Here is a 14,759-nt window from a genome sequence, read left to right on the forward strand (position 1 = left end):
CTACCAAGACATTTCTAATGTAGTATTATTGTTTATAGGGGCAAAAGACTTTTAAAGGTTTCTGTACTTCTCATCATTTTTCAGTTTCATGGTGAAGAAAAATTTCCACACAATAAGAATCTAACCTCAGGGACATCTAATGTTACCTCAAAAGACCTAACATTTGTATTACGTCTGATGAGTAGGCAGCATTTGACACCATATCACTTCACCTGGGCAGGATTTCTCCCTTCCCTTTTTCAACATCCTCCTGTCAATTCTGTATCAGGTCACATTTTGTATCCAAGAGAGAAAAAGCCTGGAGCGAGGACTTTCTTGCTTACAACTAGCAACTGCCACCAAAAATATCTTTATTTGTGGCCAGTATTGAAGTCATACATAAAAATTTCAGTCTGTCTCACCTATATTGAAAAGCAATGAACACAGTAGCAGAGTCACTTCTGAGCATAAACTGCAGGCTGTGTGGTAGCCAAGGAGCAATGGTCAGCGCATGAGTACATCACACATGGCTAGGCAAATGTGTAGTTTGAGATCTGATGATTTATTTAATATATGAACATGCGCACCCACACGTTTGTCCTGAGATGTTAGCATGTAAACACATTTCATTTTTCAGCTGGGTTAAGTTACAGAATGTTTGTTTCATGTGGTTAAGCCTATCAGGATTTTTTAAAAATTATTTTTTAGGAGTATTAAGAAGAATTAATATTTAAAATAGGATGATAATTAAACAAAGCAGAAAACTGAGATTGAAGTGGTAACAAAATTACATCAAGCAGATGAATATCATGAATTTAAAAATCTAAATTATTTGATATTGGTTTTATATAGTGAGAATGTAAAAATAATGAAAAAGATGCCAAGCCTCACTTTGCCATAGCCACTCTGTGATCTTTACTATTGATTAGTCATTTAAGAACAGAAATTCTGTCAGTTTTTACAAAAAATGTTTTATTTTTTGCATTCTGAGTATTCAAGTGTGGTACTTGGAACGTAATAGAAACTAAAAATTTTTGTTAAATGAGTGGGTGACTTTAAGACCAAATGGTATCAAAATCTCAAATGATGTCATAGAAGATGTTGCACAATGTGTCAACAGTAGCCATTGGACCAAAGATAATCTGATTATTCAGGGGTATACAGATGTAATCATGTCACCAAATATGCAGATAAGATTGATGGCTTATATCATGTCTCATTATCCAATAGTCATAACCTAAATATTCAAACAGATACATTAACATTGTGAAGTTTAAATATTACTTTTTGAAGGTTTGCCTCATGGGATATAGTTCGTCTCCAGCTAGCCTATTAGCAAGCAGCTCACGGTTTTACTATAAATTTCTGTAATTAGATTGAAACAGTACCTGGGTCAACATTTGAATACTATTGTACTCTATTAACAATAGTCTCTGAGCTTCCCAAGCTAGAAATATTCTTAACAGAAAAAAAAAATGTATTCCTTCGGCTTCATTTGAGATGATCATTTGCTCTAAAAAATTACCATTACAGAGATGTTTGATCAAACCCTTAGATTGTGTTTTTTTTTCCTCCATTTATGGTTCTACATTTAAATAAAGAACTAGCAACATATCAAATGCTGTCATTCAAATTGTTGGCCCTACCTGCTCCACCTCATTGGCAGTGTGCTGCATTGCTTCATTATGCTGTTCTTCCAACATTTCTAAGTTTAACTCCTCTAAGAATTCATTTCTTTCATCTTCCAGCCAGCCTTCATCCAGCTGCAAAAGAATATATTAGTACATTATATTACGTTAGTGAGAACTCATGCTAAAATAGGGTAAACTTAAGTGGCGATGCCTGACCAGTTCCTTTTATCATAATGATTCTCTTCAGAATACCAGCCTCCTATAGTTCACCTCTCAGAAAGAAGAAAAGGTAATACAAAAAAATAAAATTGGATTCTTTTATCCTTTCCTGCAACAGTGCTACAGATTTTCTCCCATAAGTGAGTAAATCTCACAGCATAGAACATTACCTTCTTTCAAAATGTATGAAAAGCATACTGCATAATCCATAGCTGTCATGCTCATTACTTCCAACAGTCCCTGAGTTGAAAGAACTGCAATGATACTAATAGGACTATGGGGCAATTAGGTGCTTTTTTTCCTTACAACAACCCCCAATAAGATCATCTGCAAAGTCACCCCACAGGCTGATGTAACCCTCATCCTGTTTTTGTTGTTTCTTTGTTTTTGTTTTTCACTTTTAGACGGGTAGCTCCCAAAGTAACAAGATAGTTGACAAGATGGAACTGACATCTATTTCATTTGTAAATAATGGACACAAAAAATACATCAATGCTGTATCATGTCTGTTTGTTTATTTTCTCAGGCACTGGGTATCAAACCTAGGGCCTCATGCATACAAAGCCTGTGCTGTCTCACTGAGCTACAACCCCAGATTCCATCCTATATTAACTCACTTTTGAGGCTCAATTACTAGAAAAAAGACTTGTTGATGGCAGATGAAACTGTGTATAGCATATAGAGCTTTATTTGTGGGTGCAAGATGCATACATTCTTGTGGGAATCTTACACAAATGAAACTGAATAAATGCTTTTGTCTCCTCCACAAAATGAAGTGAAGAATTGGTGATTACCTTTGCTAATATGATTGGTGTTGACAGTCAATACAGCTAATTTGCCTCAAAGTGGATTTTGGAGCTGGATTACATAAATTAGCTGTCTATAGTTATTAAATGAATTAGGTTATTGTCAAAACTCTGCTTTACTCTGTGTTACAAAGAAATGACTTTCTAGTGAGCAAACATGGACAATAGAGTGCTTTCACCAACAAACTGGTAAAATAAGCTTTTAAATTGAATTGAACTTTTAAAACTTTAAAACATACACAAACCTGAAAGAGGCTAGAGTTGTGGATCAGTGATAGTGCTCTTGCCTAGCACACATGTAAGGCACTGGGTTCGATCCCAGCACCACAAGAAAATTAATAAATAAAATAAAGGTATTTTTTCCATCCACAACTAAAAAAAATTTTAAAATACAAAATAAACCTGTAAGGTCAATAAAACCTCATCAAAAAGGAATTAGCATGTATGTATCACTTTCATTAACAAGAAGGCAAATCATAGATTTTGTGTTATCTATTAAAGACCATGTAGAACAAACTTTAATCCAACTGGAGCCAAAAGTATGGACACAATTTTGACCCTCATTTATCTTAATATGGCCTGAATAAATTGACCTAACTGCACTCCACTGACTTTGATATGCAGATGAGCTATGATAATCATGCTGACTAAAATTTTAAATTCAGTCCAATTTATAATTGTCCAAATTTACATTCTGTAATCCCTTTTAAGTGTCATGAAGCTACAAATGCCAGACTCTAAAAGAAATTACTTAAAGCTAAAAATGTTTGCTTTTCATGAACACAGCAAGGATTTTTTTCTTTAATTAGTTCAAAACAAAATATTTCCTAATACTGATATAGTGAGTGATGGAACAGAGTCTTTTGAGGTTTAAATGAAGTGGTAAAAAAGGTAAAGAGAACTAAGTAGAAATTAATGATTCCCTATTACTCTTTTCATATGGGCTAACCCTATACAACCCTGAGATGTCATATATAGTCAGCACGCCTATTTTAATAAACTTCCCCACAGGCTGGGAAGTAGAGGGAGATTCTTCTTGCTGGCTTCCTTTCCCTATTGTATTTCCCTTTCTACTTAGACATTCATTCACTGCTGTCTGAGTCTAATGCTGCAACAGAGATTGGCATCCCTCTTGAGCTGAGCTGCAGGAAAGGAAGAATTGTCTGCATAATACAGTGGGGATCTGTCTGCACCAGAGTGGACAATATGTAACATTGCAGAAAAAGGAACAATATACACTGTCTCAAAAGTAGTGGCTACAGGTTCCTATGAGAACCCTCTCTGCCCCTATGTCCTGAGGGGAATAGGACAGAAAAGCAATATCTTTAATGGTCTGAGGAAGAAAATGGGCAGGAAATGAAAGAGAGGTGACAGGGAATGAAGGAAATGAGTTATTTAAAAAATATTGCACAGATGCACAATACTGCCGCTAGCAACTTTGTAGATCATTTCCAAGAATCTAGCGAGTATTCGAAGCATTTTTAAAAAACATTCTAAAAGCACACAAAATGCTTCCACATTCTCCCTGAATAAAATACACATGCAAAAAAATGCAGTGAGATATATTAACTTTGAAGGGAAAAATGGGTAATATAAAGACAACTTTTTTTGTTTCCTTCTTTTTTTGGGGGGGTAGTGACTTTATATCATGTCTGCTTAAATTGCATTTTTAAGGTGTATATTTTCTTTGCTGATTTCTCTGGAAATCTGATTTTCTTTAGGCAATTAGCTTCCTTTCAGTGCAATGAAGCCTTCTTTAGGATCAATGAGCTAATGCGCATCCTGATTTTGACAGGCAGGGTAGCATCCTATGGAGTCAGAGGACCATCTTTGATCAATTGGGGAAAGTAAGTCTCATTTGAAAATTCATTCTCCAATATTGATTCTTTTGAGGGAAAGACCAGGAGTGTAGCCAAATATTCAAAGATGCCACTAGTTCTGCCAAGCATATGTATTCCATCAAAGATTCAGAGGATCTGGTCCTGTGTCATTAATTTCTATTCTTTTCATAGCCCATTATGGCCGTTATGTGGCATAGTTTAAGGAAATGCCTTTAGTTCTAAATTAATGAGTTTCTCTAGCAGTTACACAAAAAGGGCAGGAAACCACCTTATAATATAAAGATTTCTTTTGCACGACTGAGTTCATTTCAATTTACCATGAATTTCACTAATATTTAGCCCTTTTATTCTGTTCTTTTTCAAGAAAACGTGATCAGTGAGATAACAGATTTGAGAAATTTCCAGGTAATTGTTACAGTCTCATTCATATTTCAAAAATTCATTACCACCTAGGCAACCCAGCCAGTTGTGTGGGGTCACTTCCCTACTCCTAAGACCTCAGGTGTGTGACTCTATTCTGCTCCAGGCTATGGCCGACTTTTATGAGAACCATTTAGAATGGTCAAGGGCATAAAGGAAATATATGCGGAAAGGGTGATCTTTTATAACCACTATATTCAAGTCAGGACTCAGTCTGACACTGAAATACACTTACTCAATGTAATTTATAGATAGTATGTAGTTACTGAGTCTGAAAAATATCAGATCAATAACCTAAGAGACAAATGGCGATATAACTAACTTCACTCAAACTACTGACAGATGGATAGAACGGTGACAATGTATTGTCCTTTCTGCATTGTGGTGGGATATAAAAAGGATATAAAAGGAAGTACCAATAGTACATTTCTTCCACCATTACCTCTCCTTTATTTTCATGACATCTTCCTCGGTAAAGATATAACAGAATTCCTTTAGAAACATCAGATTTTTGGTTGGACAAATGTTTCTGTCATATCGAACTTGGAAAAAAATTCAACTACTATATATATGGAACACACCAAACTACATAAAATACCTTACATGACAGTTATTAGATATGCTAATGTTCTCATTAGAGATTCTTTCACCATACCTTCATATGCCAATTAAGTATTTTTAGATGGGAAGCTAATGTGAGGATTCACACAAAATTAAAAATCATATAAAGTCAACCATTTGTGTGACTTCATTTAAAAACTGGCAAATGGAAAGAGAGAATAATGATTCAATTTTGTGTGCTTTAAATATCCTCAAGTGGGATATTTAGCTGGTATTCTGTATAAGGCAGTCTTCAATGTATACTTTTTTTTGGTAAAGTTGGTAAATTAGAAAAGATCAGTCTTGGTTGTATTTTGTATGCTTGGTTTTACAGGTATCTATGAGGTTGATTTGATGTAGAATAGCAGATAATGATTGTAGTTTCATCCACAAAGTCAGTGAATATCGAGTACAGTCTGAGGACTTTTGATCTCCGTTCTGACCTGAATCTCTGGCCTTGCAACAAGCAGCACGATTCTCTTACACTCATCACTAGACAGCAATGCCACTGCTTCTTCTCGATTCTGGACATCTTCCCCATTTATCTAGAAAACAAATGAAAGTGGCACATTAGTTTCCATTTCCACAATGCTGCGCACAATAAATGGCAAATATCAGCTCATTTATGGTAAATGTATGGACAATGAAGCTCACACAATGGGCTCATCTTCAGCCCCTCCGTGGAAAGTGCCTTCACTCAATTATGCGCTTACTGTAAGAGCCATATCGATCCCTGAAGGATGGCGGACATCAGAGGAAGCAGTTATGTTCATAAATGTCCAACCTGCGCCCTGGCAACATACATCTAGCAACACAATTAACCAGCCCCTGACAGGTGACGTTCATCTTTCTCCGCTCAGAGTAATGGAAGTGTCACTCTGAGATAATAGTGCTGGGGGAAGCAGGACCGGCAATACCACAACTGAAATCCGTCATCCTGCATGCTTGCTGTGAGCCAATTAGAGGGCTGCAGTATTATCTCTCACCAGGCGATGCTCCCAAGCCACTGCTGATTGCATTTTCACTTAATCATTTCATATTTGTGTGTGGGTCTGACTCAGATGCCCAAACATCACTCAGGGTGTATCTCAGTGCTTAGCTAATCAAAAGGAGAAACTCATCAGTAACCTCCTCATCAAAACTCCAGCTCCTTTCTAAGATTTCCTAACCCTAAACTCATGCAATATCTTAACTATACTTCAATGTTTTTAAAAATTAACATAGAATAAATTTGACTTGTTAATAAAAATGGGGGAAAGAAACTGATCTTCAGTAAACTTTAAGCTACACAGAAAAGATGCCTATGGCATTTGAAATCTGCATTTTTACTTTTTCTAAGTTCTAAAGATAGAGTAAATTAAACATCTAAAGTTTGTATTTTAAACTAGACTTTCATGGTCAAATGTATTTAGCTTTTAGTTTTTGTCTTACTATTTAAAAATTAAAATCTTATATTAAATGTTGAATTTCAAGACAATAAAAATTTTCATATCTAATATATAATCAAAATATATGAAAAGAAAATTTCATATATTTTACCTAAGACAATTATTAAATTATTTAAATAAGAGACATATGGCAAATATGGCTGCACTAACCATTTTTTCCATAATTAATATCCTTTAACTAAGGATTGCTGTGTAAAACATTAAGTAGACTACTGTGGTTTTCCCCTGTGAGACTCAGGGATGCTGGCTGAGGAAAGGAGGATAAACACAATGATTAGGAAGCAAGGAATCTCAACTTTAGACCACAATTATGGTCTTTTTTAAAAATAAATTTATTTATTTTTATGTGTTGCTGAGGATCAAACCCACTGCCTCAGAAGTGCCAGTCAAGCATTCTCCCACGGTGCCACAATCCCAGCCCCCATAATTATGATCTTTATTCTTAACCTCTTATCATATGTTTAAAAAGCACACAATCCTACCCACATGTTACATCTTCTCTGACAAATGCAAATACCACCTTTGTTTCTTGCTTACAATGTAGACAAGAAAGCCAACTTTTACAAGTTTCATGTGCATTGTTTTTTTTTTTTTCAACCATAAATAAAATCTGTCAACCTAGAAAACAGGATCCATGATCCCCAAATGGGGAATAATGACAGAAAAGGGTCTGTTGTGTTTTTTTTTTTTCTGATAAATGTATCAGAAAAGTTATGTATGTATTGAATCCAAGGTCTTTTTTTTTTTCTCAAAGATAAATTGGCAAACAACAACAAGTGCTGGAGAGGATGTGGGGAAAAGGGTACTCTTGTACATTGCTGGTGGGACTGCAAACTGGTGTGGCCAATTTGGAAAGCAGTATGGAGATTCCTGGGAAAGCTGGGAATGGAACTACCATTTGACCCAGCTATTGCCCTTCTCGGACTATTCCCTGAAGACTTTAAAAGAGCGTACTACAGGGATACTGCTACATCGATGTTCATAGCAGCAAAATTCACAATCGCTAGACTGTGGAACCAACCCAGATGCCCTTCAATAGATGAATGGATTAAAAAAAAATGTGGCATTTATACACAATGGAGTATTATACAGCACTAAAAAATGACAAAATCATGGAATTTGCAGGGAAATGGATGGCACTAGAGCAGATTATGCTTAGTGAAGCTAGCCAATCCCTAAAAAACAAATACCAAATGTCTTCTTTGATATAATGAGAGCAACTAAGAACAAAGCAGGGAGGAAGAGCAGGAAGAAAAGATTAACATTAAACAGATACATGAGGTGGGAGGGAAAGGGAGAGAAAAGGGAAATTGCATGGTAATGGAGGGAGATCCTCATTGTTATACAAAATTACATATAAGAGGTTGTGAGGGGAATGGGAAAATAAACAAGGAGAGAAATGAATTACAGTAGATGGGGTAGAGAGAGAAGATGGGAGGGGAGGGGAGGGGAGATAGTAGAGGATAGGAAAGGTAGCAGAATACAACAGTTACTAATAGGGCATTATGTAAAAATGTAGATGTGTAACTGACTTGATTCTGCAATCTGTATTTGGGGTAAAATTGGGAGTTCAAAACCCACCTGAATCAAATGTATGAAATATGATATGTCAAGAGCTTTGTAATGTTTTGAACAACCAATAAAAAAAAAAAAAGATAAATTTGGGTCTTCATGGATTCTACTGTACCTCCTTCATTCTATACTAAGTCTTATTTTAAAATAATGACTATGATTTTTATTCTCTTTTACCTTGGAGGGCTTATGTTCACTTTATAATAATCTTTTAGTAGTATAGCTGTAATACAATTATATGTTTGTCAAACATGAACCTAATCATTTCATCTCCTCCCCACTATGGGCACATTTTGATTTTAACTGAGCTGAATGATTTCACACAAGTTATCTTCACCTTTTCTGTTTGAAATATAATTCTTACTACATTTCCCCCTGGTCTCCACTCAAAAATGAACATATGTCCCCATTCTTCATCTAAATTTCACTTGCCATCAATCTAAATATTCCTCATTCATATCAGTCTAAAGTTGTTATTATGTTTGCTATCTTAAAATGCATATAATAATGGTACAGAAGGTTGTTACAGAAGGTTTAAATAAGTGATTGGTACAAAAATCGTATTCAATGTTGGTACACATTAGTATTGATGCAATTATTATAGTTATCACCATTTATACTTTAATTCTCAGTAAAGGCAAGACTCTTTCCTTTTATTTCTTGTTAAACGAAGCAAATATATTCATAAACAATAATTAAATCCATAGCACTAAACATGGTTCTATTTAGAAAGATATTTACCTTCTATTTATTAACTCTTAGCCATCAGGAAAAATATGGTTTTCTCTTTTCAGTCCCTTTCCTGTTGGTATTCATCTTTCTCCTCTGAAAACTCCTCTGGAGAGCTTGGTCTCCAGTTCTGCCAATTAGTCCTAGTTTTCATTTGGGGAGGGCTTGGTGCAGATCAGTTGTTGCAGAAACACTTATAGGCAGAATCATACCAAGGATGAAATGAATTTGCCTCAGAAATATGGCATTAAAATGTAATTTACTGTTTTCTTTTTCAAAATAAGGAACACTTTAGCCAACTGGTTGGTAGATCCCATTGTACTCAGGATTTGGTTTCATGCCCAAACTGATATTAAGGCAAGAAATGCAGACATGTGTTTCAGAAGATTCCTCTCAAGAAATGAAAAGCTTTTAGGAATGGTACCACATAGAGCCTCCAAACTTCAATTTCCTGTGCTCCTGAAAAAAATGGCTTAGGGATTCAGGACTGCTTGTGGGGAAGTTGCCTAGAAGACCCCACACTGACATAAAGGTGGAGAACCTCACAGCAAGGGAAGGAGACATATGGCTAGTCAAGTCTCTTCTCTTACAATTTTAAGCAGAGAGAGAGAGAGGAAGAGAACCAAGAAGGAGATAATATGTAACTTGTTTTAATAAATGAGGGAAATATTTGTGGATAATATATATCTCAGTTTACATAATCATATGTAAAGATTAGTTTCAAGATGGGTATTACTGTTGTCTTAGGAGAGATCTGGGAGTCAAAAATATCACTTTAGGCCCAATCTCCTGCATGGACATGAGAGAGAATGAGCCTAAATACTTAGAATTGGTCTGATATAGTTTCTCTGCTTATATGTATCAATTTTTGTTTACTATATTATTGTACCAGAGGTTGATTGGTGACTGAAATTCTTGGCACTCAACTACCTACAGAATTTCTTAGGAAAAATCAATAATCTTAAGTAGAAAAGGAAAGATTTATTTCAAGTCTGTTTTTATTTTAATATGGAGAGAAAAGGGTGAGTACAAAGTATAGAGATATAGATATTTAAAGAACACCAACAGGAAATAGCTATTCATAGGGAAGAAAATTCAAAAGTAGGAAGAAATTCTGAGGATAAGTTTATGTGTAGCACACAGAAAGGGCTCATCAGAAGTCTCCATATTCCACTGTTGAGTTCTGGCAGAGATCTGTCTGGAAGTAATCCTTCGGTACATGTCCCACTTCCTGGCCAGCATGAGACGGGGCTGCTTACATGGAGTGTTACACACTTACCATGCCAAGGAGAAAACAGAACACAGTGGTTTCTTCTTGGGAAAGCTGATAATTTATTTCAGCATTTAACTCTTGCTTTCTAGCTCAGAAATACTTTCTTTGGATGTGCAATTTTGTAAGAGGACTTCCCTAGGATAATTACTGTGGATGAATTTGACACAAGTTCTAGGCAGTGGCACAGAAACAGAACCATCAAGAGCTTGCAAAGGGAAAATACATGAGAACCAACAAGTTTCTCATGAAGCTATCCTAAGTGTGAGTACATGTGATGTTGTTGGGTGAGGTCATCTCACAAGCACCTGGTGTGCCAAATGGAAAAAAAATCTTAGCTACACACTAAGGGCAGGACCATAAACTGTGCTCTACTTAGGTCATTGTGAACAGAAAATTAGAATCCCAATTGCTCTAAAGAGATTCATTTAAATAAAAGCCAGCCAGGAAACCTCAAGGATAAGAAGTAAATCCTCTGTTTCCCTCACTCTCATTTCCCTGGGAAAGAAGTCATTAATTGTTCATTACATGGTATCCCATAATCTCTCATCAGCCATATGGGAGCTATTTGTCTATGGGTACAATTTTGTCACAGTTTTACTTAATATAATTCCACAAGCACCCTTAAGACATTGCTGCCTATGTGCGCAGATAGAATTGAGTTCTAGGCTTTTTAATGTGACATGTATTTATTCATTAAGTGTGACATATTTGTCACAGAATATAAAGTAATCAGGCAGCAAACAACACTTTATCAATCCTGCTGTTGTTTCTTCAATGAACCAACTCCATTAAGGAATGTTTTATTATCTTGCAGATTTTTCTTCAGAAATTTATCCACCCACAATATAGCTGAGACTCTAGAAATGTCAAAACATTGTATGTATGTATGGAAAGGTGAATTTTATTTCTAAAATGACACCCACAGGACTAATTTTAATCACTGTGTTTGTGTATCTGGTTAGCTGGAAATTAGCGAAGAAGTCAGGTGAGAAAATAATAGGAGGTGGTGGTGGAGAGTAGATGGTGAGAAGAAGTGGCAGCTGGTGACAGCCAAGAGATCAGTAAGAAAAATGACAATATGTAGACTCAGTATATCCAAATAGGGTCATTTAATATCAGGGCACAAAATGTCCTACATGTTTCAGTCATTGAGCATTTTATTTCATTATTGCATTGTGTAATGATTGCTGGGTATAGCATGACCCTGAGCATCAAAAGGTAACATCATTTTTAGTATATTTAATTGGAGATGGTAACACAATGAACAGTACATTTTAAATTATTTTCAAATTTAAAAAGTGAGCATTTTAAAAGCTTTTGTGCCTGGATGATACACTAAAATGGTACTCTTAATTTCTCAATGAGGCTGTTCAGGTCTTATTTATCCTATCATCCTTTCAACTGAATAGCTCATTTCATTCATTGAATTATTCCTGTGGATTGTGAAAGATGATGCAAATATGATGGCAAATAAGACTATGTCTTGGTTTCCTGGTTCACTTTTTCTTCCTGTGATGAATCCAAAGACAGACACAATTCCCTTTTGTTTAACTACAGGTCACCACTTACCATTCTCACAGAACTAAAAATGATATACTTCAGAGATTCTCTGCAAACTAGTGGGACCCCAAACGATCATTAACTCTTTATCCTTAACTAATGGGAATCTTAGTAGAAGATTTTTTTGATGAAAAAGAGTTCTGCTACAAAGAGGAAAAGAGAAAAAGAAGTGGTGGGATTCAGTGAGTGTCCCCTTGAAGAAGGAAGAGAAGAAAAGGCTGCAGATGCACAGCCACATTATGACAGTGTCATCCTGTATTGTGACCCTCTATGTAAACTGATGTCTTCCTGGGAGAGGTTGCCCAGAAAGCTTGGAAGCAACTATCATAATTTTGAAACTGAGATTCTCCAAAGAAACATCCTCTGGAGGTCCACATACAGCAAGGAGAAACGGAAACTGTGTTACCCGAACTAGAAGTTCTGTTGGGTATTTTAACAGTGTGTATTCCTTCAACTTGCTATTATAGTTGTCCTCTCTCATTTACAGTTGTGATTGACAGTGAAGCTCAACCTAGAAGGACCTCTGTTTTCATTTGGGAGTTGATGGGGACACAGGAGCTGGGGAGCCTGTGTCTTTCCTGCATCCACTCTTTATGGGAGAGGACTCTGAAGAGATGGAATATGTACAGGCAGGTTTGGAGCAGAAAATCAAACTTTTGTTATTCCTGATTTGCCTGGAATTTTCTTGACAGTCCTGCAATCTCTATGTGTTCTGCTTATTGTCTCCTCATTAAACTGATATTTAATCACTTTCTATATTTTCACATTTCTATATGAAGAAGAAATTGTATTTTCTGGCCCCAGAAACTCATTAGTGAGTGGTTGAACTTTCTTTAGATGTGAAAACTTTCATTTAGTAAAGGAACATCTGGATCCAAGTTCACCTAATTTATTCTAGACAAGGCATCAATTGTTACTGCTGATGCTGCTAGAAATAATAGCCACTAATGGTTATTAAACACTTTCACACACTGGGTTCAGCATTTTTCATACATAATATGTGATCTTCACAACAATAATAGGTTATATAATTGTTACCACTTTCTAAGATGTGAAAATGGACTTGAAATGAAAGGAGGTTAAGTGATGTGCCCAGCCAAGCCAATGGTGGACCTGGGAGTTGAAGTCCAGGAATCCCACTCCAGAGATTGATATTAACCCATTAATTATTATCTGATAACTCTTAATAAATGCTACCATCTTTACTTTAAAAATGTTCAAATGGTAGCTTTTCTATTTCATAGATGTTAATATACAAAAGCAAAGACAAAATCTGTTCTCTAATGTTTTATAAGAAACATAATAAAAACTTTTGGGTAGACAGTAGGAGATTTAAGGAAATAACCACACCACATACTTGCAAAATTCGATCCCCTTCTCGAATCCGTCCATCCTTGGCAGCGATGCTATTTGGATCTACCTGAAATGGAAAGGATATACATCTTTAAAGGGGCAGTCAGTATCCACCCAAGAACTTACAGATTCAGTTTTAAGTTCCTGGTTCAAAATTCTCTATTGATTTTTGACAGAGTGCATGTTGTATTTTTATCCATCAAAAATTACTACTCCTAGCCAGGCATGGTGGTGCTTACCTGTAATCCCAGGGGCTCCAGAGGCTGAGGCAGGAGAATCGATTATTCAAAGACAGCTTCAGCAATGGTGAGGTGCTAAGCAATTCAAGGTCTAAATATTATATAAAATAGGGCTGGGGATGAATTCCTGAGTTCAATCCTAGGTACCAAAAAAAATTACTAATCCTAAAAATGTAAATAGACTATTTTAGAGTTAACAATAATAAAATGAAGTGGATTAGAATAGAACTTGATTTGAAGACTTTTTTTTTCTCCCTCCTTCCATCCATCCCTTCCTTCTTTCTCTTCCTTTTCCCCCCACATTCATTCATTTATTTCTGAATCTCAGTTGTCAGATGGTCTTCAGCTGACATGAAATGTTAATGTTAGGATTCTCTGGACTCAGGAAATTTTCTTTCTACTAAGTCAGTCTTTAAATCCTGCCCTGGCTGTCTTAGAAAAGATGATAGTTATACTATAAGTCTACATTTATTAAAGGGATTTCTGTCTCATAAGTATATTAATTTATGAAGGGATTTATAACCTATCTTGCTTAAGAAATGAAAAAAGAAATCCTAGCTATACATTTTATTACTCAGTACCACTTTACATATAGGATCAAGTATTTTAACTGTAAACTATTTTAGAATAAATAGTTATTTAAAGGTCTAGCAAGAGTGTATCAACATTTTAATGTGCTGAACTTGAGTGATGACTTACAGTTCACTGGGGGAATTCCACCTAGCAGATTTCTGATGGTTTCAAACTATTTACTTGGCTTGTTGCTTCAAAGCTTTTTTCCAAGCAAAGTATTTCAAATGTAGCCTGAAGTTGATCCAGCCTATCCAGATCTTTAATATTACTTTCTTATTAGGGGTGCCACCTAACAACTGAGTCTTAAGTGATAAATCAAATACATGCAACTATAATTATATAGAGGAGGGGTAAGAACAACATTCCTTCCAAGTCCATATGCTCAGTTCCTGTGGTTTCTTAATCATCCCTGGAAAGTGAAGCTTCAAATCTGACATTTAAATAATAGAGACTTATCGAAAGGAAGTGAGGGATCATCAATCAACTGTATCCCATTTAAAAGCTATTCACAATCTA

The 14,759-nt window shown here is 35.7% G+C and overlaps 1 protein-coding gene across 2 annotated transcripts in view; it reads right to left on the reverse strand.

The window, feature by feature from the left end:
- Positions 1–14,759, reverse strand: part of Pdzrn4 (PDZ domain containing ring finger 4) — a 361,383-nt gene that overhangs the window by 5,761 nt on the left and 340,863 nt on the right. For both annotated transcript variants that reach the window (XM_027934208.2, XM_027934209.2), the window contains 3 exons: positions 13,436–13,498; positions 5,940–6,041; positions 1,626–1,742 (listed from right to left, as the gene is read on the reverse strand). In XM_027934208.2, coding sequence (XP_027790009.2) covers positions 1,626–1,742; positions 5,940–6,041; positions 13,436–13,498 — 282 coding nt within the window. The remainder of the gene's footprint in view (positions 1–1,625; positions 1,743–5,939; positions 6,042–13,435; positions 13,499–14,759) is intronic.

Source organism: Marmota flaviventris, chromosome 3 (genome assembly GCF_047511675.1).
Source record: "Marmota flaviventris isolate mMarFla1 chromosome 3, mMarFla1.hap1, whole genome shotgun sequence".
In the NCBI taxonomy this organism is placed as follows: Eukaryota; Metazoa; Chordata; class Mammalia; order Rodentia; family Sciuridae; genus Marmota; species Marmota flaviventris.